Genomic DNA, 27,051 nt, shown 5'->3' on the forward strand with positions numbered 1-27,051 from the left:
TTCCAAAATCATACTTTTTGGGACTGTGCATTGGTTCATATAAACAGGCTGCTTTTGTGTGGCATTAAAACTTAATGATTCGCTTACCTATGCTTAGCCTATCAAATCAAATCAAATCAATTTTTTTATATAGCGCCAAATCACAACAAACAGTTGCCCCAAGGCGCTTTATATTGTAAGGCAAGGCCATACAGTAATTACGGAAAAACCCCAACGGTCAAAACGACCCCCTGTGAGCAAGAACTTGGCTACAGTGGGAAGGAAAAACTCCCTTTTAACAGGAAGAAACCTCCAGCAGAACCAGGCTCAGGGAGGGGCAGTCTTCTGCTGGGACTGGTTGGGGCTGAGGGAGAGAACCAGGAAAAACACATGCTGTGGAAGAGAGCAGAGATCAATCACTAATGATTAAATACAGAGTGGTGCATACAGAGCAAAAAGAGAAAGAAACACTCAGTGCATCATGGGAACCCCCCAGCAGTCTAAGTCTATAGCAGCATAACTAAGGGATGGTTCAGGGTCACCTGATCCAGCCCTAACTATAAGTTTTAGCAAAAGGAAAGTTTTAAGCCTAATCTTAAAAGTAGAGAGGGTGTCTGTCTCCCTGATCTGAATTGGGAGCTGGTGCCACAGGAGAGGAGCCTGAAAGCTGAAGGCTCTGCCTCCCATTCTACTCTTACAAACCCCAGGAACTACAAGTAAGCCTGCAGTCTGAGAGCGAAGCGCTCTATTGGGGTGATATGGTACTATGAGGTCCCTAAGATAAGATGGGACCTGATTATTCAAAACCTTATAAGTAAGAAGAAGAATTTTAAATTCTATTCTAGAATTAACAGGAAGCCAATGAAGAGAGGCCAATATGGGTGAGATATGCTCTCTCCTTCTAGTCCCTGTTAGCACTCTAGCTGCAGCATTTTGAATTAAGTGAAGGCTTTTCAGGGAACTTTTAGGACAACCTGATAATAATAAATTACAATAGTCCAGCCTAGAGGAAATAAATGCATGAATTAGTTTTTCAGCATCACTCTGAGACAAGACCTTTCTAATTTTAGAGATATTGCGCAAATGCAAAAAAGCAGTCCTACATATTTGTTTAATATGCGCATTGAATGACATATCCTGATCAAAAATGACTCCAAGATTTCTCACAGTATTACTAGAGGTCAGGGTAATGCCATCCAGAGTAAGGATCTGGGTTAGACACCATGTTTCTAAGATTTGTGGGGCCAAGTACAATAACCTCAGTTTTATCTGAGTTTAAAAGCAGGAAATTAGAGGTCATCCATGTCTTTATGTCGGTAAGACAATCCTGCAGTTTAGCTAATTGGTGTGTGTCCTCTGGCTTCATGGATAGATAAAGCTGGGTATCATCTGCGTAACAATGAAAATTTAAGCAATGCCGTCTAATAATACTGCCTAAGGGAAACATGTATAAAGTGAATAAAATTGGTCCTAGCACAGAACCTTGTGGAACTCCATAATTAACCTTAGTCTGTGAAGAAGATTCCCCATTTACATGAACAAATTGTAATCTATTAGATAAATATGATTCAAACCACCGCAGCGCAGTGCCTTTAATACTTATGGCATGCTCTAATCTCTGTAATAAAATTTTATGGTCAACAGTATCAAAAGCAGCACTGAGGTCTAACAGAACAAGCACAGAGATGAGTCCACTGTCTGAGGCCATAAGAAGATCATTTGTAACCTTCACTAATGCTGTTTCTGTACTATGATGAATTCTAAAACCTGATGGAAACTCTTCAAATAGACCATTCCTCTGCAGATGATCAGTTAGCTGTTTTACAACTACCCTTTCAAGAATTTTTGAGAGAAAAGGAAGGTTGGAGATTGGCCTATAATTAGCTAAGATAGCTGGGTCAAGTGATGGCTTTTTAAGTAATGGTTTAATTACTGCCACCTTAAAAGCCTGTGGTACATAACCAACTAATAAAGATAGATTGATCATATTTAAGATCGAAGCATTAATTAATGGTAGGGCTTCCTTGAGCAGCCTGGTAGGAATGGGGTCTAATAGACATGTGGATGGTTTGGAGGAAGTAACTAATGAAAATAACTCAGACAGAACAATCAGAGAGAAAGAGTCTAACCAAATACCGGCATCACTGAAAGCAGCCAAAGATAACGATACGTCTTTGGGATGGTTATGAGTAATTTTTTCTCTAATAGTTAAAATTTATTAGCAAAGAAAGTCATGAAGTCATTACTAGTTAAAGTTAAAGGAATACTCGGCTCAATAGAGCTCTGACTCTTTGTCAGCCTGGCTACAGTGCTGAAAAGAACCTGGGGTTGTTCTTATTTTCTTCAATTAGTGATGAGTAGTAAGATGTCCTAGCTTTACGGAGGGCTTTTTTATAGAGCAACAGACTCTTTTCCAGGCTAAGTGAAGATCTTCTAAATTAGTGAGATGCCATTTCCTCTCCAACTTACGGTTTATCTGCTTTAAGCTGCGAGTTTGTGAGTTATACCACGAGTCAGGCACTTCTGATTTAAAGCTCTCTTTTCAGAGGAGCTACAGCATCCAAAGTTGTCTTCAATGAGGATGTAAAACTACTGACGAGATACTCTATCTCACTTACAGAGTTTAGGTAGCTACTCTGCACTGTGTTGGTATATGGCATTAGAGAAAATAAAGAAGGAATCATATCCTTAAACCTAGTTACAGCGCTTTCTGAAAGACTTCTAGTGTAATGAAACTTATTCCCCACTGCTGGGTAGTCCATCAGAGTAAATGTAAATGTTATTAAGAAATGATCAGACAGAAGGAGTTTTCAGGGAATACTGTTAAGTCTTCTATTTCCATACCATAAGTCAGAACAAGATCTAAGATATGATTAAAGTGGTGGGTGGACTCACTTACATTTGAGCAAAGCCAATTGAGTCTAACAATAGATTAAATGCAGTGTTGAGGCTGTCATTCTCAGCATCTGTGTGGATGTTAAAATCGCCCACTATAATTATCTTATCTGAGCTAAGCACTAAGTCAGACAAAAGGTCTGAAAATTCACAGAGAAACTCACAGTAACGACCAGGTGGATGATAGATAATAACAAATAAAACTGGTTTTTGGGACTTCCAATTTGGATGGACAAGACTAAGAGTCAAGCTTTCAAATGAATTAAAGCTCTGTCTGGGTTTTTGATTAATTAATAAGCTGGAGTGGAACATTGCTGCTAATCCTCCGCCTCAGCCCGTGCTACGAGCATTCTGGCAGTTAGTGTGACTCGGGGTGTTGACTCATTTAAACTAACATATTCATCCTGCTGTAACCAGGTTTCTGTAAGGCAGAATAAATCAATATGTTGATCAATTATTATATCATTTACTAAGAAGAACTTCGAAGAGAGAGACCTAATGTTTAATAGACTACATTTAACTGTTTTAGTCTGTGGTGCAGTTGAAGGTGCTATATTATTTTTTCTTTTTGAATTTTTATGCTTAAATTGATTTTTACTGGTTATTGGTGGTCTGGGAGCAGGCACCGTCTCTACGGGGATGGGGTAACGAAGGGATGGCAGGGGAGAGAAGCTGCAGAGAGGTGTGTAAGACTACAACTCTGCTTCCTGGTCCCAACCCTGGATAGTCATGGTTTGGAGGATTTAAGAAAATTGGCCAGATTTCTAGAAATGAGAGCTGCTCCATCCAAAGTGGGATGGATGCCGTCTCTCCTAACAAGACCAGGTTTTCCCCAGAAGCTTTGCCAATTATCTATGAAGCCCACCTCATTTTTGGACACCACTCAGACAGCCAGCAATTCAAGGAGAACATGCGGCTAAACATGTCACTCCCGGTCCGATTGGGGAGGGGCCCAGAGAAAACTACAGAGTGTGACATTGTTTTTGCAAAGTTACACACCGATTCAATGTTAATTTTAGTGACCTCCGATTGGCGTAACCGGGTGTCATTACTGCCGACGTGAATTACAATCTTACCAAATTTACGCTTAGCCTTAGCCAGCAGTTTCAAATTTCCTTCAATGTCGCCTGCTCTGGCCCCTGGAAGACAATTGACTATGGTTGCTGGTGTCGCTAACTTCACATTTCTCAAAACAGAGTCGCCAGTAACCAGAGTTTGAGCCTCGGTGGGTGTGTTGCAGAGTGGGGAATAACGGTTAGAAATGTGAACGGGTTGGCGGTGAACACGGGGCTTCTGTTTAGGGCTACGCTTCCTCCTCACAGTCACCCAGTCGGCCTGCTTTCCCGGCTGCTCAGGATCTGCTGGAAGGGAACTAACGGCAGCTAAGCTACCTTGGTTTGCACCGACTACAGGGGCCTGGCTAGCTGTAGAATTTTCCACGGTGCGGAGCCGAGTCTCCAATTCGCCCAGCCTGGCCTCCAAAGCTACGAATAAGCTACACTTATTACAAGTACCATTACTGCTAAAGGAGGCCGAGGAATAACTAAACATTTCACACCCAGAGCAGAAAAGTGCAGGAGAGACAGGAGAAGCCGCCATGCTAAATCTGCTAAGAGCTAGTAGCTGCGCTAAGCTAGCGGATTCCTAAAAACACACAAAGTGAATAATGTGTAAATAATTTAGAGGTGATTCAGCAGAGGGAGTGCTTTATTTAAGGCACGTGAAGATTACACTGTGAAACAAATCGTTATCTAGTTAACTAGATCAATCTAACTGTGCAGATTAAACAGCTAACAGATACAGAAAAACACCGCTGTGCTCCGGAACAGGAAGTGATACAATACCGCAGTGAGAGCCAACCACCAGTAGAGGCAAGCAAGAGCCATGATGGTATTAGCATTCAACATCAACTACTACTTAACCAATTAAAACCTTAAAGAAAAGAAAAAAAACATGAACACAAAAACATCTAAAAAATAGAACCGTGCTTGAAAAATAATAATTGCAATATTGTTAAATTGTACATATTGGCTGGAATATCAGCAAGCTACGTACATAACTAGCATATGCTACATACTAACTGCTAAACAAATTACTAAACATACAGACTGTACAGATAATTCAGTTGGCTTTGCAGGATGAGACTGGAAATGGAAAGTAAGCTTTGTATTAAATACTTTTGTAATTTTTTTTAACATTTCACCCATCCCACTTTTAAATAACCCATGGCTGTTCACTAAAAATAAATGTGCACCACAATGGCATACAACTGGGAACACTTTTTTAAATCCCTATAAAATAATTTTTCTTACATTTTCTTATTTTGCGGGGTGAACATTTCCAAACATGTTTCTCAATTGTCTATTTAAACTATTTGATTGTAGGTTAAGTACTTATCAAATCATGCTTTGACATCTTAATTGAATGACTTTTAAAAAAGTAAAAATTTCCTGACTGTATGTTTTACAAATCCATCTTACATTTTAGGGGTTTCTACATCATATCCCATTGTTTTTTTTTTTTGTTTTTTTTTTTTTTTAAAAGCCATGCTAAAATGCCAACAAATAGTTATGGCTGGAACCCTTAGTGGAAAAGTTACAATATTATAAAGTAGCTCATCCTGATAATAAATCAGCTGCTTGTTCTCATAAAACACACAATTAGGCAAAACAAGATCTTTCAGGAAGACCCATAGCCAGTTGCTTTTATGTGTAATTTACAGCAGTTCATCATCATATGAAGTGAAAGTCCTTCCATTTCATAAACAGATTATAGAAATATTGTCCACACAAATAAGAACATAGCGACTGTTTACCGTGTTTGTCCATTTTATAGATCTCATATTTCTTCTTCCATCACAGAGTTATAACAGGCTCCGGATTTTCTTCTGCAGCATTTTCTACCAATTTCGAGGTGTCAACCACATCAGGCTGGGAGCGCTCATTGTTGAAGAAGAGTGGGTTGTCAAAGGTGGTTAATTTGCTGGGGATTTGTATGCGCTTCCCATATTTCTTGAATAGGACAAGAGCAATCACTCCCACTAAAATGACAGTCACCACAATGACCACAACTGCCCAACGTTTGGGGTGATGAATATCCAGGATGTGAACGACTGCACAGAATGAGGGAGATGACAATCGGTCAAAAAAGCATAGCTATGAGTTTTGTTCACAAAAAGAAAATAATTAAAGGGCTTTCACTCACCTGGTGGTGTAGGCGGTGCTGATCGTACTACTGAAGAGGGAGAGAAAAAATAGCTGTTAGACAATAAAACATCATGTCAGACCAAACAATAAAAGTTTTGCTTCCTGAATTTTTGACTGATGATCATCAATGAAAATGAATGAAAGAGAAAATGAAAATCAATGCAAGATTTTCCTTGTATTCATTTTATAGATAATTTTTTAAACTTATATCAATTAAGTAATTTTGACTAGTTTTCACGTTTATTTTGCAGTACTGCATGTTAGTGATTCTTCTGTTTTGTTTTAACTGCTAAAATATATGTACCTACATTTACAAACACTTTTAGATTGTTCAACAGAAACAGATGTCTACACGGTATTCCAAATCTAAACATGATATCAGGCTTTTCATTTGGTTAGTGTCAAATAATTGTTAACATCTGTAATTTTTACATTGGGTATTTTACTGACATGTTAATGCAGAAAACATTTAACAGCACAATATACGAGAAGATCAAAATAAAGCCACAATATAATGGAGGTACAAGCAACACAAACAGGTTTCTGCTGGGAGGACTTTTAATAACGGACCTTTCAGTGCTTTGAGTTTGGGCTGCAGCACATACAGTACCTGGTCAGCAGAGCTGAGTACGGTAAGTTTAGTTATTCATTTCATTTGATGATTTTACTGTTTAAAGTAGTAGCTACACTCGGAGGAAACCCATGCAAACACAGGAGGAACATGCAAACTCCATACAGAAAGAACCGGTGATCCCATGACCTTCTTGCTGTGAGGCAACAGTGCTAACCACAAAGTCCTATTGTTGTGTTGCTTGTACTTCAGTCATGTTCTCACCATTTGCAGTAAGTGCATTGTGTGAAATTGCAGCAGACACACCATCAAACTCGAGCACTGCGCTCAGAGTGTAAACCGCCACCAACACTAGTTTCCAATTACACAAATTTTTACCTTAGAAAGAATTTGCAACATCAAAGTCCTGTTTGAAGTGGCTTTTCATAAGCTAAATTAGACGTGATCAAATGTCACGAGTATGCATTTAATTCATGCACTTGAACTGAACTTTTTTGTGGTGTTGTCAGGTTTTTTCAAATTTTTCAGTTTCTGAATTCTTTTTCAGGTAATTTTCACAGAACATTAGTTATATCTGCTATGTACTGCTATGCTTTTTGGCACTTGGTTTCTGACTGATAACTGGAAGACACACAGGCATAAAACTGGAACCTCCATCCAATGGTGTAGGTAAATCCATAACAGGAAAAAATGAGAGCAATTGAGGCACTTTTGATTGAGATATAATGCAACAAACCAAAAGGGCTTTTCAATATTAAATTCAAATATCCACGAAATCCACAATCTGGATCAGATCCGGATCAAACTTTGTCAGGTGACAGTGAGTGCCAGTCTGCACTGCACATTTAAATTTGAGAGTGATTGGGGCATGGTTGATTAAGATATAATGTAAAATATACATTAAATGGGGTTTTCAACATTAAATTTAAATGGCCACAAGATCTGTAATCTGGATCAGATCCGGATCAAACATTCCCTGTCAATAAAACCTGCCGTCCTACATAATCCTCTCAAATATGAAATTAATTTGATCTTTTCTGACAGAGTTATGATTTTTTGAAAGTTCATTCAATGTTAAAGTATTGAGATTTTCCAAGATTTTTCCTGACTTTAACCTTTTGTCCTTGAAAATTCTATCAGTTCTAGCCTATCAGGATATGAATCCTCTGTAAAAATTTCACAATGATATATGAAAAATTGTAGGTTCCAGGCTGTTCACAAACAAACTGGTGCGAAAACATAACCTCCGCCCAACTTGATCTGCTCAGAACGGATTACAAAACTAAAATTCCCTCAAGCTGTGAATAGGTTTTCCAGGATAAGTAAGTTTGTGGTCTCACCTTTGTGTGCTTTGCAGACATACGGTCTGCGATAAAAATTCCGACTTGCTGTCCAGCTTCCATCTGAAGTTTTCATTGAACCATATGTGTACCCAGACATAGGCTCTCCGAGCTCCCAGTTTGAGTAGTCCATAACTGTTCTATCAAGCCACTTCCACTCACCTGTGAAGAAAGACATTCATGGTTTACTCTTTTTCACCAGTTATACATAAATGCTTTAAATGAATATCATTTCTTTCAATTTCACAATGGAAGGAAACAAAACACTGCTGGTTTGTAGCTGCAGTCAATGTGATTTTACATTATATTTTTAAAAGCAGGTACTTTTAACATTAACTGTATCATTAATATGTCCACATGGTCTTGGTATCTTTAGTTTCTCAGTGGAAATTACAATAAAATTATGAACTATGCGGGTGCACACCTCCTCCAAAGTCCCAAACCAAACTCGTCCTTACTCCACCCCTGTACAAAAATATGTTTTTGTTCAAGAGATCCCAATCATTTTCTGGTTATGCTTACGCTTATGGACAGACAATCACTGTATCCTAAACCCTCACCTTTCATCTTGATCATGAAGGATCAGCTTTGTTTCTGATTCATGACCTGTGATTCTGGCTCTGTTCCCTGTTCCTTATAACTCATCTCTAATATGAACCATTTATATGTGACCATGTTGCTGACCTTTGATCCTATTTGCTGACCTTTGTTCTGGAACATGACCTTGATCCTGATTGATCAGCCTTGATTTTGATTGTGGAAGTTTGATCCTTACTCTAACTTTTGTTCCTGATGACTCATATTTCATCCTGATCTTAAATACTGATCAATCATCACTGCACACATTCTTGACCTTTGATCCTATTCACTGAGCTGTGATCCTGATCACGAACTTCACTCTTAATGAGAAGCTTTGTTTTGGATTGATGACTTGATCTTAATTTTGATCATTGTTCCTGACATTCATCCTTTGATACTCGATCACTCGTACTTGTGGCTCATGTCCCTGATGATCCTATTTGGTGATTTTTTGTCCTGATCACTCATCCTTGATCGCAATACTTGATCCAGATTCATGAATTTAGAGCTTGATCATTGATTGTTTTGACCCTGAAATATGAATGAAATAATCAGAATCAAATCATCATTACAGATCATACAACCCCTGGCAAAAATTATGGAATCACCGGCCTCGGAGGATGTTCATTCAGTTGTTTAATTTTGTAGAAAAAAGCAGATCACAGACATGACACAAAACTAAAGTCATTTCAAATGGCAACTTTCTGGCTTTAAGAAACACTATAAGAAATCAAGAAAAAAGATTGTGGCAGTCAGTAATGGTTACTTTTTTAGACCAAGCAGAGGAAAAAAATATGGAATCACTCAATTCTGAGGAAAAAATTATGGAATCACCCTGTAAATTTTCATCCCCAAAACTAACACCTGCATCATATCAGATCTGCTCATTAGTCTGCATCTAAAAAGGAGTGAACACACCTTGGAGAGCTGTTGCACCAAGTGGACTGACATGAATCATGGCTCCAACACGAGAGATGTCAATTGAAACAAAGGAGAGGATTATCAAACTCTTAAAAGAGAGTAAATCATCATGCAATGCTGCAAAAGATGTTGGTTGTTCACAGTCAGCTGTGTCTAAACTCTGGACCAAATACAAACAACATGAGAAAGGTTGTTAAAGGCAAACATACTGGTAGACCAAGGAAGACATCAAAGCGTCAAGACAGAAAACTTAAAGCAATATGTCTCAAAAATCGAAAAATGCACAACAAAACAAATGAGGAACGAATGGGAGGAAACTGGAGTCAACATCTGTGACCGAACTGTTAGAAACCGCCTAAAGGAAATGGGATTTACATACAGAAAAGCTAAACGAAAGCCATCATTAACACCTAAACAGAAAAATACAAGGTTACAATGGGCTAAGGAAAAGCAATCGTGGACTGTGGATGACTGGATGAAAGTCATATTCAGTGATGAATCTCGAATCTGCATTGGGCAAGGTGATGATGCTGGAACTTTTGTTTGGTGCCGTTCCAATGAGATTTATAAAGATGACTGCCTGAAGAGAACATGTAAATTTCCACAGTCATTGATGATATGGGGCTGCATGTCAGGTAAAGGCACTGGGGAGATGGCTGTCATTACATCATCAATAAATGCACAAGTTTACGTTGATATTTTGGACAATTGAAAGGATGTTTGGGGATGATGAAATCATTTTTCAAGATGATAATGTTATATGGCTGGGGGGGCCTGGCTGCCGGTTTGTTCCTGTCTTTTGGTTTTCCTCCCAGGTGGCTTGCGTTTGGGACTAAGTGGCTGTGTTGCTGAGGCTGTCAGGACCTCACCCTGATCACCTGCGACTCGTCAGGACTCACAGCTGTGGTGCATCTGGATGGATTGGAACATGTTGGCATTTAAGACTGGAGTGCACAGTGTGTATTTGCCAGAGACTCGACCTTGTGACCAGACGGGTGAGATCGTCGTCTCGGGAGCTATCTCATCAACAGCGGATGCTGAGAACGTCCAGGTTTGATGCACAGTCTGTGAAAGAGGAGGGGGTGAGGTCTCACGCTCGTCAGCACACTTCCTGAGGTACGTTAGATTTTGTGACTAACAGTTATACAGTCAGTAAATGTGGTGTCCCTCACACCTTATTGTATTGAGCTGTTTGTTAGTCATGTATCAGCTTCCACTGCAGTGGAGTTTTGTGAACTGGATGTTCCATGCCTGCAGGTTGGGAAGCTGATCAGTAATCAAGCCAGGAAGTGTTTGCTGTTTGTACACCTTTAAGTGTTCTGTGTGTAGAGTGTGGACTCACATAATGGTTCCTTCTTTCACAGACTCGGTTGTTGCGGCCACCTGGGGGGTGTCGGCGGGGTCCTTGGGTCCGAAACAGCTTCTGGCTCCGGACCGTTAGCGCTGCTGGGAGCGCACCACGCCAGGCCGCACCTTTTTGTTATTATATTATCACTGTTATGTATTAAATTCAGTTAGCCTTTGAACCGTGCTCGGCTTATTTCATACTGGGTCCTTCAAACGCTGGTCGGTTCTCCGAGCTGCGTCCGACACATAACAGATAATGCATCTTGCCATAGAGCAAAAACTGCGAAAACATTCCTTGCAAGAAGACACGTAGGGTCAATGTCATGGCATAGGGTCAATTTCAACGAGCAGATCTGATTTGATGCAGGTGTTAGTTTTGAGGATGAAAATTTACAGGGTGATTCCATAATTTTTTCCTCAGAATTGAGTGATTCCATATTTTTTTCCTCTGCTTGGTCTAAAAAAGTAACCGTTACTGACTGCCAAAATTTTTTTTCTTGATTTCTTATAGTGTTTCTTAAAGCCAGAAAGTTGCCATTTGAAATGACTTTAGTTTTGTGTCATGTCTGTGATCTGCTTTTTTTCTACAAAATTAAACAACTGAATGAACATCCTCTGAGGCCGGTGATTCCATCATTTTTGCCAGGGGTTGTAGTCGAGATCTGCCTCTTGATCTGGACCCACATCGAAATGTAATGGGACCTTTATTGGCTTATACACCTCCACCAGGTTTCTTCAAAAATAGTTCTGTTTAATTTTCAAAACAAATAAACCAACAATTCCACAAACAAACAAGCAGACACTGGTGACACATATGATGAAACTGTACCTCTCTGATTTTGAAAAAGGCCGATCCAAAAAGAATTATGACTGTCTTCAAATCTTTTTAGTTGTGTTTGGATGAATTGTTGCTCATCAGGGTTTTCAATGCTGGTTAGTGCACCACCTTCACAGAACAATGCAAGAGACCTGTGATGACTGGCAAATGTGGTGTGTTATTTAAAAATAACCTTACCTTGACAGAAATGACTTACTGTGTCTTACACAATTGGTAGCTGCATCCGACCACCTATCTCCATTGGGGAAAAAGATATAACAATAGCCCTTAAATGGTAACCAGGTGTTTCTCTGGCCATATGATAATTCTGGATCTTCAGGGCACTGTCCTGGGAACTCACTGGACTCTGTTGGTGGCACAGCTGTGAAAGACAAACAGTGAGGACACAATTTCACTGATATATTACGGCATTAATAATAACTTGGAGGTGAGAGATGCTGGAATTTAGGAAGTCTGAATTCATTTTAAGTTACAATAGCCAGCTAATTGTTCCATACCTGTAGACTGCATACAAACACTGTTCATGGTGCGATTGCAGGAAGCTGTTTTCCACTTTCCATCTTTGTCCACATACACACAAGCCCCGTCTCTTCGTGGTTCACCATAATCCCAATTGGAATATCTTAAATGCCAGCCATCAACATATTTGAAGTACCCACCCTGAAATCAGAGATGGATAAAAAAACAACTAATGAACTTGTATTATTTGAAGAAAATGTAAATGCCTAAAGATTACACAAGCTACATGTCAACCAACCAATAAAAAAATAAAAAATTGTATAGTGCCATACGTAAATTCTGACTGACTGTGCAGGTACATTTCTGTGGACACTATATCATAATTTACAGTAAATCCAGAAAGTATTCCCAGGACTTTTTCCGCTTTTTGTTACAGCCTTATTCCAAAATGGATTAAATGCATTTTTTCTCTCAAACTTCTACTAACAACACCCCATAATGACAACATGAAAAAAGTTTTTTTTTTTTTTTTTTTTGTTTTTTGGAAATTAATTAAAAATAATAAATCACATGTAAATACGTATTGACACCCTTTGCATCAATACTTTGTTGATGAACCTTTGGCAGCAGTTAGAGCCTCAAGTCCTCTTGAATATGCTGTCACAAGCTTGGCGCACCTATCTTTTGGCACTTTTGCCCAATCCTTCTTTGCAGCACCTCTCAAGTTCCATCAGTTTGGATGGGAAGTGTCGGTGCACAGCCATTTTCACATCTCTCCAGAGATGTTCAATCAGATTCAGGTCTGGGCTCTGGCTGGGCCACTCAAGGACATTCACAGAGTTGTCCTGCAGCCACTCCTTTGATATCTTGGCTGTGTGCTTAGGGTCACTGTCCTGCTGAAAGATGAACCGCCAGCACAGTCTGAGGTCAAGAGAGCTCTGGAACAGGTTTTCATCCAGGATGTCTCTGTACATTGGTGCCTTCATATTTCCCTCAATCCTGACTAGTCTCCCAGTTCCTGCCACTGAAAAACATCCCCACAGCATAATGTTGCGACCACCATGCTTCGCTGTAGGGATGGTGCATGGTTTCCTCCAAAGATGACACCTGGCAAACACACCAAAGGGTTCAATCTTTGTCTCATCAGACCAGAGAATATTGTTTCTCATGGTCTTTTACTCTGCATGTGAGCGCATGGTGTGATTATAGAGATGGGCACATGCTATTCCTTATGTCTGAACATTATGTTTGATACATAAATACTAGATTTATTGGCAAAATAAATCTGGACATTGGACAAACTGCTGGACAGTTTGGACGATGCCGGTCACCCTGTGCATGCTGCCGTCAACAACCAGAGGAGCCTCTTCAGCTGCAGACTGCTCCTTCCCAAGTGCAGGACCAATGGACTGAAAAACTCATTTCTCCCTCAAACCATCAGACTGTACAAATGTAAAAGGTAGTAGCCAGTAAACCAGTAGCGACCAGTATTTCTATTTGTGTATTTATTTATTATTATTTACTTATTAGAAAATTGTTTTTTACTTTCACTTTTGATACTCTGTGTGCTTCTTACCCTGTGTGCTCCAATACAATGCTTCTGGAACCTCAATTTCCTTGAGGGAGTCTTCCTAAGGGATTAATTAAGTTCTGTCTAATCTAATTGTGTGTGAGGGGCATTAATGACTTAGCAGTTTGTCATAAAGAGTGAATAAGTACATGACACTATTTTTAATCCATAGAAAGTTAATTTAATAAAAAATATTCATTCTAATGCACTGTTCATAAATCTTGTCACTACATTTTACTTTAGAAACACTGACATAACAACCAGTTTTTACCTTATCATCAACTCTGGATTTATTCAGTACCATGAGTCAGTGTAGGTTTAATCATTTTGCAGTGTAGTGTAACACTCCATACCTCTAATTTGTTCAGTCCAATCCACAGAGGGGTTTTGAGTGTTGAAGCCAGTAGCTCCACGTAAGCCTGTGCCCACTCATTTCGCACATTTGACAGTTTGGCATTTTCACCTTCACAGAGCTTTCTGGCTTCACCCCAAGTCAGATTTTTAGGTACAAGTCTGATGGAGTCATTAGCTACTGTCACATATATGTTGGGAGTTGATTCAGGGGAATCGGGACGAGATGAGTCTGTTGAAGGGAGAGAAAACTGACTGTGAGCAGAATAAAATCAGACAAGAAATCTGAGCCGCCCTCTCTCTTTCTCTCTGTTTTAAATGTCCAGCTGCACCACGAGACATGCCATCACATTATCAATGAATAAATAAATAAAATAAAAAAGCAGCACAGTGCTAAAATTCCCTTGGCCTTTATAATTTGCAGTTATTTAATTAATTATTAAGATCCTACTGTCTTACGTACAATTTGTACATGTTCAATCAGTCCCCTCTATCAATCAATCAGTCAGTCAATCATAAACAATATTTAGGTTTTAACAGCATCTGCAGGAGGGCATACGAGTGCGTGTACATGCGCTTTTGACAAGAGCGGACGTTAGCTTTGAGTTAGCGGAAGTTGGCATACACGTTGTGAAATGTCTTGTAAATCACTCCACAGGTGTTATCAGGTTACAAAAACAGTGTTTTCAGTTTTAGAAGTGTTTATTTCTTGTTGGCGTTTTCACAGTGACAAAGAGGTTATATTTACACACAGAGTTTGCAGCTAGCTAGACCAGCCACTGACGTCACAGTGCCGATCTACTCTGATTGGCCGTCACCCCCGCCACTCAAAGTTAAAAAAATAAAAAATAAAACATAACAGAATGACACTTTTTAACCTCTTAAAATAGGTCAAAGTTAGCCATCTTTGAACTTGTCCAAGGTCTGTGTTCCAAGAATGTTCTTTGTAATTTGATTTGAAGACTCTGGTAGTAATAGGACTGGACTTATGCTGAGTACAGATGGACGGACTGTCACAAAGTCTTTGCAATACCCGATGACTATATTTGATGGCCTCGGGTAAAAATGAAATAAAAAATATTTATGAATGTGAAATATACTTGCAACACATTTTTTACTGTTCATCACTAATTTATGAACTACTATATATCTGTTTGATTCCCAAGTTAAAAGATGTTGCAAAGACATAACAAAACATCACACAAAAAAGTGCTGATAGATGTAATTTTGCAAAATGGACATCATGCTGATATCTTGATGTTAGTTTGTACTGTATGACAATCAGTGATATTTTCAAAAAAGAATGAATAAAGTCTTACCCAGATTTTTATGACAGATGAATCCATTGGTGTCATTGCAGGACCTTGGGACCCATTTCCCAATACCAATGGAGGGTTTAGTTGTAATCACAGCACACTTATTCTGCAGAAACATCCCTTGTATAGTTACAAGATTAAAGCCAGACTGTGACAATGTTCAAGATGATTTTATTGGAGGGGAGTTTTTTTTAGGATCTGTTTGAATGAACAATACCTTTAATATCAACAGTAATAGTATAGAAAAGGGATGATGGATGGATGCTGTTTTCTTTTTTATGTACTCTCATGAAAAGGCGTTGATAGAGTAGTTGGAATAAAGTTTGTTGTCATCCAATTCTGTTTTTAAGTGGTATACAGTGGACTTTTGGAAAATAACAAAATACACACTGAACAACAAAGGAAACGCAAGTGTTTTTCTGCAAACACTAGGAGCGTAATTGTCTTTTCAAGTCTACAATTATAAAAAGTGAGTTTTAAGTCATGTAACATGCGTTTGCATACAAACATAACCACAGACGCTGGGGAGCACCTGAACAATTATGGAGGTGTGGGACGTTTTCAGCAATAACTGTCTGGAACAATTAAGAGTGGCGATTTTGTAGGGGTATGAGGGGCCTATAAAAGCAAATGATAAAATTTGTTGCATTTTTGCTATGCCAGGTCTCACTGAAAGTCTTTGTGAATGTGCCATTGGCATGCTGGATTGTGGTTTGACAGTGGAGACCACAGCCTGATGTTTAAATGATAATGAGTCAACTATCAGCCAGTGAATGAGGAGGTTCCATAGTACATGGAGGGCGTGTGCCAGACCCATAAAACGGTTATGGGGTATTCTGGATTGTTGTATTCGCAGCCGAATCCCGATATTGAACACTGTTGTTCAACTCCAGGAGTGGCAAGCCATTCCTCAAGAGGAAATTTATCATTTAGTGGGTTCCATGTGCAGAGGTTTAACTGCATTAATTACAGCACATGGTGGTCACACGTGCTATTGCCTGTGATCCAATCCTTTGCCCTTCTATTTATCGACTTGATAAACGCAAACACACTTTCATTTACTATTACATGTGACATCCTGTACAAAATCTGACAAAGATTTTACTCATAAAGTAACATTAAAATATATCTGCATTTCTTTTGTTGTTCAGTATATTATTATTTCTGAAACTGCTTTAAGTTCAGTTATGTTCTACGAGGTCTGTCAATAAAGTATAGGTCCTTTTTATTTTTTTCAAAAACTATATGGATTTCATTCATATGTTTTTACGTCAGACATGCTTGAACCCTCGTGCGCATGCGTGAGTTTTTCCACGCCTGTCGGTGACGTCATTCGCCTGTGAGCACTCCTTGTGGGAGGAGTCGTCCAGCCCCTCGTCGGAATTCCTTTGTCTGAGAAGTTGCTGAGAGACTGGCGCTTTGTTTGATCAAAATTTTTTCTAAACCTGTGAGACACATCGAAGTGGACACGGTTCGAAAAATTAAGCTGGTTTTCAGTGAAAATTTTAACGGCTGATGAGAGATTTTGAGGTGATACTGTCGCTTTAAGGACTTCCCACGGTGCGAGACGTCGTGCAGCACTCTCAGGCGCCGTCGTCAGCCTGTTTCAAGCTGAAAACCTCCACATTTCAGGCTCTATTGATCCAGGACATCGTGAGAGAACAGAGAAGTTTCAGAAGAAGTCGGTTTCAGCATTTTATCTGGATATTCCACTGTTAAAGGAGATTTTTTTAATGAAAGATGTGCGGACGGATTGCAGCGTTGGCTCGCAGCCGCCGCGACGCTCCGCCACAGGAAAAACACCTCCGTTGGAAGCCTTAAGGACAAGTTGGAACATGTCCAGCTGTTAAACAATTTCTCATATACTCACTCCACTGAAAGCCATCAAAAGCCGCCTGGATTTTACAAATGGTTATCAACACGGAGGTGTTTTTCCTGTGCTGCCGCACCGCGTCGGCTGCGTCCCGACGTGCGGACCCGTCCGCACGTCTTTCATTAAAAAAATATCCTTTAACAGTGGAATATCCGGATAAAATGCTGAAACCGACTTCTTCTGAAACTTCTCTGTTCTCTCACGACGTCCTGGATCAATAGAGCCTGAAATGTGGAGGTTTTCAGCTTACCAGCTTAATTTTTCGAACCGTGTCCACTTCGATGTGTCTCACAGGTTTAGAAAAAATTTTGATCAAACAAAGCGCCAGTCTCTCAGCAACTTCTCAGACAAAGGAATTCCGACGAGGGGCTGGACGACTCCTCCCACAAGGAGTGCTCACAGGCGAATGACGTCACCGACAGGCGTGGAAAAACTCACGCATGCGCACGAGGGTTCAAGCATGTCTGACGTAAAAACATATGAATGAAATCCATATAGTTTTTGAAAAAATAAAAAGGACCTATACTTTATTGACAGCCCTCGTATACCCACTTATTCCAATTAAGGGTCACAGGGGATGGAACCTATCTGAGCAGTCACTGGGCAAGGTACAACCTAGACAGTCCACCAGCATATTGCAGAGCCAATATAGATATATGTTTTGCAAATATTGTAACTTTTTTGACAGTCCTGATTCATGATTAAAACTTACTTAGATATACTTTCATTATTAATGATTTAATGCAGTGATGCAGTAGACCTTTCATGCATTGATTTTCTTCTCCTTTTATGTCATGGCAGTGATAAAATTAACAAAACATTCAAATTACTTTGGAAATGTTACATAAATCTCATCAATGCAGTGAAGTTGCACTCTGCAGAAGAAATAACAAAAAAAAAGATGTTACCACAGGATCCATTTGGCGCATTCTGGAATATTGGTCATATAACTGAAATTAAAAATGGGTTTTAGAAATACCATCAAGAGGCTTTTTACAAAAAGTTGCAAACATACAACTGACATACAACTGTCCAAATGTAACACACTGGCCTAGTGTGCAGTGTGGTAACTAGTAGCTAGTTACCTAGATAACTACCTAGTTAATTAGTTAACTACATAAGGTAACTAGTAATCTAACTTGATTACCCTTAAGACTGAGTAATCAGGAAAGTAACTAATCAGCAAAAAACCCTAATAGTTACTTCTCTGAGTACTTTGTCTTAAAATAACCAAGTTAGATTACTAGTTACTTTCTTAGTTACATTCAGCAGCTGCCAACAAGTTGTCCACAGCAGCTAATGAAATAACTATATAAAGTAACTCTATAATAAAAATGCATAAAGTAAATAGTAAAGTAACTTTTCAAAGTTACTGTGGCAACACTGGATGTTGTGTTATGATGACTAATTTTTAAGTGATAACTGTTAATTTTGATGCAGTCATGGTAAAAGCAGCAGCTGTGAGAAGATTCAATGTGCGTGCACAGCCATTAGTCATAAACCCAGCCTGTTAAAAACAGTCTCAGCTTGTGCATGCTTATAAGTGTTGTCATGAATATAACTGTGAAAAATAAAAAAATACATCTGTGTGATCAGGCAGCTTGTGAAAAACGTCTTGCAGACATTCCACGTCCATGTTCACAGCAGCAGTAAAACAGCTGAGAAGTGTGTGTTAAAACAGTGTGCTGCTGTACACACATGCAGATCCAAATTCCGATGGACTCTCTCAAAGTAAAACAAAAATATAACCTATCAGCTCCACTGACAAGAACAAAATACAAAAGCAGGAAAAAGTGAACAGGCCACTCACCCAGTTGTAGAATGATTTCCCAGATTAAATATGTAAAGTCCACACCATCAAAGAAGCCCCCACACACACGCATCATGCGCATGATCGCCAGCCGCAGAATATGTCGAGGTCCACCATAAGTCCTCACACACGGTTCGCCAACCAGAGAACATATCCAGTTCCACTATAGGTCCTCACACATGGATTGTCAGCCACAGAACATGTCCAGGTCTACTATAAGTCCTCATACACGAATCAGCCGGAGAAAAATGTCTGACTGCAAGAGGTGTCAAATCCGGCTTCAGAAAGTAAAAACCCTCCCATGTGTTGCTTCTACCTGTGCACCTAAAACAGGTGATCTCAATAATTAGCTCATCCACCTGCATGAAGAGCTGAACTAATTACAATCAGCTGGTTTATTGGGAAGATGGAACCAATATGTGGCTGGACTTTTACTTTCTGAAGCTGGATTTGACACCTCTACCGACTGCATCTCTCCTGTCAGCTCTTCAAGTTCTCTCATGATTCTGGCACTTCAAATAGAAAGCCCATTATCTCCTGAAAACAATGTATTCTGACTTTTTAAATTGTAAGAAATATATCTGCATGTTCAGGCAGCCTGTGAAAAACAGCATCTTGGAAACATTCCAGTCCATGTTCACAATTGAAGTAAGACAGCGTGCTGTGGCAAACAATGTGTCACTATGTTAGGTTCCAAAATCTGGCAGACCCTGAAAAAGTTAAGAGTTTTGGGGTGACATGTGTTGTCTCCTGTCTGTATATCCTCTGTAAATCTGAGCCATTACTTTCAAATGAAAGCTCAGAAGCTTTGTTATTGCACATAGCAAACTCTGTCTGTCAGCAATAGAGATGTTTCGGCTTTTACTAAAATGTACGTCACATGCTGAGAAATGCCAAGAATTGCAGACGTTTTCCCGGAAATGCACCTCCTAATGCTCAGAGTTAGAGAAATAATTAGCAATAAAATACATCAGTGACCCCTAATTATTAGAGAGACTTACAATCATGAATATTTTGATGCTGTGTTGCTAGTGTTGCCACCTGTCCCGGTTTTTCCTGATTGTCCTGCATTTTCATGGTCTGTCCCGGAAAAAATAATAAAAATCCGGGACACTGAATGTCCCGGATTTTTGTACATGTTGGGCAAAATGTTTACAGTGTTCCCTCGCTATAATGCGGTTCACCTTTCACAGCCTCATAGTTTCGCGGATTTTTTTAGTGCAATTTTGCATGCTTTTTTTTTTTAAACGGCGCATTATGTTCTGCGTCCTTATCAGGCGGGCCGGTCGCGGCACCAGTCGGCATCACCGCGATTGCTCTCACTGCCTCCGATGCGCTTTCTGCGGGCTCGGTAAATGCAGCAGCGGGCCACTCACACCACCCTCCTCTCTGCTGTGCAGAACTGCGCCAAATCTGGCAACAGGTCCAGAGATTACGCTCGCTGTTTTGATGCGGATCTTGACTGCAGCTGCAGAGCTCCGTGGCCACCGAGAGAGGACTTGGATTGTTTGCAGGTCCCGCATCTGTACCTCCAGAGGCAGTGAGCGAAGGGAGAGTTCTGCGTGTGTCTGTTTAGAATCTTCTCACACAGAAAAAAAAAAGAGAGTGTTTACACAGGAGAGAAAAGTGAGTAAATGTTAATGCCTGTTTGAGAAAAGTGTATAAAGTGTGTTGTGAGGGGTTTTACAGCCTTAAAACATCTATAATAATTGTAAAAAACAGCTGACTACTTCACGGATTTCGCTTATCGCGGGTTATTTAGAACGTAACTCCCGCGATAAACGAGGGACCACTGTATTTCAGTTTAACTGTAGCATGCCTACATCCATAAACTTGTGCACAGCCTTATTGGCTCTAGAAAAATGATGTAGCATACTGTGTGGTGGGGCTGGCGGCTCATTCGGAATGGTGGGGTGGAGACGGAGAGTGTGTGGGACAAGGAGAGACAACGAAAGGAAAGGATCCAGTGACTAAAATCAGTGATTTTTTTAACATGAAAATGGGTGGAGAGACCGATGACGAGGGTGCTACAGGAGGCGATGGCAGTGACAGGCCAGTAAAGAAAAAATGTAAAAGGTCAACATGCTTTAACAATGAGTGGTTAAAACAGGAGAAATATGCTATGTGGCTAAGACCATGTCCAGGCGATCCATTTTCTGCTAGCTGCTCCCTGTGCCCAGTGAAAATTCTCCTGAAACATGAAGGTAAAACCGCATTAGATGACCACGCCAAGTCCATGTCCAGGCGATCCATTTTATGCTAGCTGCTCCCTGTGCCCAGCGAAAATTCTCCTGAAACATGAAGGTAAAACCGCATTAGATGACCACGCCAAGTCTAAAAAACATCTAAACCGAATCCAGAGCTCACGTCAAACCAAGGCAATTTCGTCCTTTATGGTCACAAAATCCTCACAGGACAAAGTTACAGTGGCTGAACTAACAAGCACTTATCACAGTGTACGTCATGGTCACAGTTATCTCTCCACTGACTGTGGAAACAAGCTGAATGCAAAAATATTCAGTGACAGCGAGATTGCAACAAAGCTGTCCTGTGGTCGAATGAAAACCGAGGCTTTAGTTGAAAACGTGTTGGCACCATTTAGTCAACAACGTTTGTCAGCAGAGCTTGACAAAGCCCAGTATTTCAGCGTCTGTTCTGATGCATCAAATTCTGGTCACACGAAGGTGTTTCCTTACACCGTTCAGTATTTTAGTCCATCGGAGGGAGCGAAATACGGATTGCTGGATTTCTATGAGGACTCTGATTAGTTTAGTCTAGTGACGCAATATTCAAGCAAATAGCGTCCATTACCGAGAATAACGGGCTGTCATTAAACCAAATCAGTGCCTATGGTGCGGATAATGCATCTGTCAACTACGACAGGCACAATTCAGTGTACCAAAAACTGAAAGGGGCTAACCCACGGATTATGAAGGGCAACTGCAAGTGCCACATGATACACAACACTGTGAAAACAGCAAATTGTGTCTTCAGTGCAGCTGGGTGTGACGTGGAGGCTTTTGTGCTGAAGGTCTACAGTGAATTCAGTTGCTCTGCTAAAAAAGTGGAAGTGTTCAAGGAGTTCTGTGAATTTACAAATACAGCATACAAGGAGATTCTCAGGCATGTTCCCACATGGTGGCTGTCTTTGTTACCAGCAATCCAGAGAATTCTTGAGTGTTGGCCAGCTTTGTGTCACAAGGAAAGGAGGACTGCCCAAATATTATCTGGACATTTGTGTGTGGTGCAGCTGACACAGAAGATGTGGATTGTACTTTGGGTGAATGTGTCCTGGCATTCATGTACAATGTGATGCAAGAGTTTGATGCCTCTATTAGAGTGCTTGAGAGTGACAGTGCTACTCTTGTTGATGTTTACACAGTGATGAACCGCTTGTGGAGTCAGCTTATCTCTAGGTGCACAGACAAATTCTATGGGAGCAAAGCAAAGCAGACGCTGAGGAATCTTTTACCCAATCAGCAGGAACAATTCAGAAGCCTGGTAGACCGATTAGTGCTGTACCTTGAGGATAGATTTGACTTCAATGATGAGATGCTTGCAAACATTGGCTGTCTGAGCCTAAAAGAAGCACCTCAATGGTCTGAATTTGAACTTTTGATGGAGAAACTAGCCCTGGATCTGGACGAAGACCGTCTGTACAGTGATGTGAGCATCCTAAATGAAGTGTTTCACACCCTCCCAACAGACCTAAATGGTCCCATTTTTTCACTAAAGCAAGACATCCCAGAGCTGTTAAAACTGATTGCTTTCATTTTTTCAATACCAGTGAGCAATGCCTATGCAGAACGTGTGTTCAGTCACATGGACGATGCTTGGACTGATAAAAGAAACAGACTCTCTGTTGCAATGGTGAAGGCTGAGCTTCAAGTCAGGCTAAACTTTCAGTTGTCCTGTACTGAGTTCAAGACATTCACTGAAAATCAGCCAGGACTCATAGCAGCAGCAAAGAAAAATACCAAATACAAATGGAAGATTAGGTAAGGTTTTGGTGAATTAAATGAAATCCAAATAGTCTTATCTGCCTACTCCTGTATGTACTGTATGTGCCCAGTTATATCAGTTACATGTCCTCCTATGTATTTGTTTAGCCAAGAGCAGCAAGCAGCAGAGGCACACCCTTACCAAAAACAGTACTCATAAGTATATAAAAAGTAAACTAGAAGTATACTTGAAACATACTTGCATATACTACTTTTTGGTAAGGGCAGGCAAGCACAAGCAAAGCACACAACACACTAAGCAATCAGGTAAGCTGTTTGACACTACACCTTACATTGCTACATTCAGATATTCTTACAGACGGTGAAAAATTACATTATTTGTTTTTATTCCACATAAGCAAACAAACAGAACTTAATTATTTATTCCCCTTTTACCTGTGCCCACTACTGCCCCCAGGTGTCCACAACTAAAAACTGTTGGAAATAAACCAAAATAATAAAGACCTGCTATTATGTAAAGCAATTAACTAAACAAATAATTATCAAAAGTGTCATTTTTACTAATTAGAGCAATACAATTTCAGTGTAGAAGGGCAATTTTTGTCTTGGGTTAGATGTGCGAAGGGCGCCGTTGCTTACAAACAAAAAGGTTGATTCGATGGTCAAAATGTCAAGAATTTTTGACAGACACAGGTGGCAACCCTATGTGTTGCTAACTTCTAGAGTGCACTGAGAACATTAAAGACTGGATGTCTGCAAACTTTCTACTCTTTAATGAAAAGAAAACTGAAGTTCTTCTGGTCGGGTCAAGTAAAGCAGGTAGTTGTGGTTCAATAAACCTTGGACCATTGACACAATGTATTAAATCTACTGTTTGTAACCTTGGTGTGAGAATGGATGAAGATTTTAAACTTGATAAACAAATCAGTGCTGTTGTGAAGGCAAGTTTCTTTCACTTGAGGCAGCTAGCTAAGATAAAGCCCTCATTTTCAAAGCATCATTTAGAGATTTTAAACCATGCTTTTGTCATAACTCGGCTGGACTATTGTAATGCGCTGTACACTGGTATTAGCCAGGCCTCACTTGAACAGCTGCAGCTGGTTCAAAATGTGTCATATTTTGGCCGGCTCTGGGCTTCAATCCTAATTTTTCCTCCTTCTTTTACCCACCGTCTGCCCAGCTCTGTTTTATTAGCTATTTATCTTGGGTTTATTGTGTTCTATTTTGCTTTGCTACTTTGTCTCTTTGCTACTTTTATACTTTAGCCATTGTCCGGTTCTGTTCTTGTGATATTCAGCCAGTTTGTGTTTCCATTGTTTACCATTTGTTTATTTTGTTCTTCTCATTTGTTATATTATCTGTTGTGCTTTGGTGTCAGGTTTTATTACAGTCTGTTTTATTTTTGGTTTGTTTTACCACTCTGTTTTCTTAGTCAGTCCAGTTCAGTTTTGTCTTGGTGTTTTCTTTCAGTTCTCATGTTCAGGTCTGGTTTGCTATTGCATTATATTTTGCCCCTGATTTCCATTTTAGCTCTGTTCTGTTTTTGCCATTTGTTTCCACTCCGCACCTGCCATCATGTCTTCGTCCTTCACTTATATCTAAATATGTTCACTTCACTGCACTTGCCCCATGTCTTTGTCCTTCTTTGTTTCTGTCTGCTTTGTGTTTTCATTCACTCACGCTCTTGGCACCTGTTCACTTATCTTTGTCTATTACATCACTTCATTGTGTACACGCCCCTCACAATCGTGACTGTGTGTTATCTTTGTTCGCTGGCCACGCCCCCTTCTAGATTGTTCCTCACGTGCACCTCATTGTCACCAACTGTCCCTCATTCCCTGCCCTTAGTCCCTCAGACTAAGGGCAGTTCAGAACCTCCATGACCAGTAAAAAATCAAGGACCGAGACGTCGCCCGGTATGGCGGAGCCGGGGCCCCACCCTGGAGCTGGGGCTCGCGCACGAGCGCCTGGTGGTCGGGCCTTAGCCCATGGGGCCGGCCAGGCTCAGCCCAAAAGAGTGACGTGCGCCCGCCCTCCTGTGGGTCCACCACCTGCAGAGGGGGCCATGGGGGTGGGGTGCAGAGAGGATTGGGTGGCGGTCGAGGGCGGATGGCCCGGCAGCCTGGTCCATGGTCACAGCCCCTGGCTGTTGGGACATGGGATGTCAACTCGCTGGGGGGAAGGAGCCTGAGCTTGTGCGGGAGGTTGAGAGATACCGACTAGAGATAGTCGGGCTCACCTCCACGCACAGCTTGGGCTCTGGTACCCAACTCCTGGAGAGGGGCTGGATGCTTCATTTTTCTGGCATTGCCCACGGGGAGAGGCGGAGAGCTGGGGTCGCATTGCTTATTGCTCCCCAGCTCAGTCGCCATGTGTTGGAGTTCACTCCAGTGAACGAGAGGGTCACGTCCCTACGCCTTCGGGTCGGGGACAGGTCTCTCACCGTTGTCTCGACCTACGGGCCGAGCGGCAGTGCAGAGTACCCAACCTTCTTGGAGTCCCTGGGAGGGGTACTAGATAGCGCTGCAACTGGGGACTCCATTGTTCTCCTGGTGGATTTCAACTCCCACGTGGGCGGCGACAGTGAGACCTGGAGGGGGGTGATCGGGAAGCACGGCCTCCCCGATCTGAACCTGAGTGATGTTCAGTTGTTGGACTTCTGTGCTAGTCACAGTTTGTCAATTACAAACACCATGTTCGAGCATAAGGGTGTCCATAAGTGCACATGGCACCAGGACACCCTGAGCCGGAGGTCGATGATCGACTTTGTAGTCGTATCATCTGACCTTTGGCCACGTGTCTCAGACACTCGAGTGAAGAGAGGGGCAGAGCTGTCGACCGATCACCACCTGGTGGTGAGCTGGATCCGCTGGGAGGGGAGGAAGCCGGTCAGACCTGGCAGGCCCAAACGTATCGTGAGGGTCTGCTGGGAACGACTGGCAGAACCCTCTGTCAGTGAGGTCTTCAACTCCCACCTCCGGGAGAGCTTCTCCCAGATCCCGGGGGAGGTTGGAGACATGGAGTCCGAATGGAAAATATTCTCCACCTCCATTGTCGGTGCGGCCGCTCGTAGCTGTGGTCACAAGGTCGCTGGTGCCGGTCGCGGCAGCAATCCCCGAATCCGGTGGTGGATGCCGGAAGTAAGGGATGCCGTCAAGCTGAAGAAGGAGTCCTACTTATCTTTGTTGGTAGGTGGGACCCCGGAGGCAGCTGACAGGTAACGGCAGGCCAAGCGTGCCGCAGCCTGTGCGGTCGCAGAGGCAAAAACTCAGGTCTGGGAGGAGTTTGGGGAGGCCATGGAGGAGGACTATCGGTCGGTCTCAAAGAGATTCTGGCAAACCGTCCGACGCCTCGGGAGGTGGAAGCAGCTCTTCACCAGCACTGTTTACGATGCAGGTGGAGAGCTGTTGACCCTGACTGGGGATGTTGTCGGGCGGTGGAAGGAATACTTCAAGGATCTCCTCAATCCCATCGTCACGTCTTCCGAAGAGGAAGCAGAGACTGGGCACTCAGAAGTGGACTCATCCATTACCCAGGCCGAAATCACTGAGGTGGTTAGAAAGCTCCTCGGTGGCAAGGCTCCTGGGGTGGATGAAGTCCGTCCTGAGTACCTTAAGTCTCTGGATGTTGTGGGACTGTCTTGGCTGACACGCCTCTGCAACATCACGTGGCGATCAGGGACAGTGCCTCTGGATTGGCAGACCGGGGTGGTGGTCCCCCTATTTAAGAAGGGGGACCGGAGGGTGTGTTCCAACTATAGGGGGATCACACTCCTCAGCCTCCCCGGTAAGGTCTATTCCAGAGTACTGGAAAGGAGAATTCGACCAATGGTCGAACCTCGGATTCAGGAGGAGCAGTGTGGTTTTCGTCCTGGTCGTGGCACACTGGACCAGCTCTACACACTCCATCAGGTGCTCGAGGGTTCATGGGAGTTTGCCCAACTAGTCCACATGTTTTTTGTGGATCTGGAGAAGGCATTCAACCGTGTCCCTCAGGGCACTCTGTGGGGGGTGCTCTGGAAGTACGGGGTCCGG

General features: G+C 41.5%; 1 protein-coding gene across 1 annotated transcript in view; it reads right to left on the reverse strand.

Annotated features, from left to right (window-relative positions):
* Nucleotides 1-4,825: 4,825 nt before the first annotated feature.
* Nucleotides 4,826-27,051, reverse strand: part of LOC117521104 (macrophage mannose receptor 1-like) — a 73,267-nt gene continuing 51,041 nt past the window's right edge. The window contains exons 25-32 of the mRNA XM_034182418.1: nt 15,376-15,478; nt 14,059-14,288; nt 12,174-12,336; nt 11,873-12,037; nt 11,668-11,784; nt 7,992-8,153; nt 6,079-6,108; nt 4,826-5,986 (exon numbers count right to left, since the gene is read on the reverse strand). Coding sequence (XP_034038309.1) covers nt 5,730-5,986; nt 6,079-6,108; nt 7,992-8,153; nt 11,668-11,784; nt 11,873-12,037; nt 12,174-12,336; nt 14,059-14,288; nt 15,376-15,478 — 1,227 coding nt within the window. The 3' untranslated portion in view covers nt 4,826-5,729. The remainder of the gene's footprint in view (nt 5,987-6,078; nt 6,109-7,991; nt 8,154-11,667; nt 11,785-11,872; nt 12,038-12,173; nt 12,337-14,058; nt 14,289-15,375; nt 15,479-27,051) is intronic.

This window comes from Thalassophryne amazonica, chromosome 12, assembly GCF_902500255.1.
Source record: "Thalassophryne amazonica chromosome 12, fThaAma1.1, whole genome shotgun sequence".
NCBI classification, from domain to species: Eukaryota; Metazoa; Chordata; class Actinopteri; order Batrachoidiformes; family Batrachoididae; genus Thalassophryne; species Thalassophryne amazonica.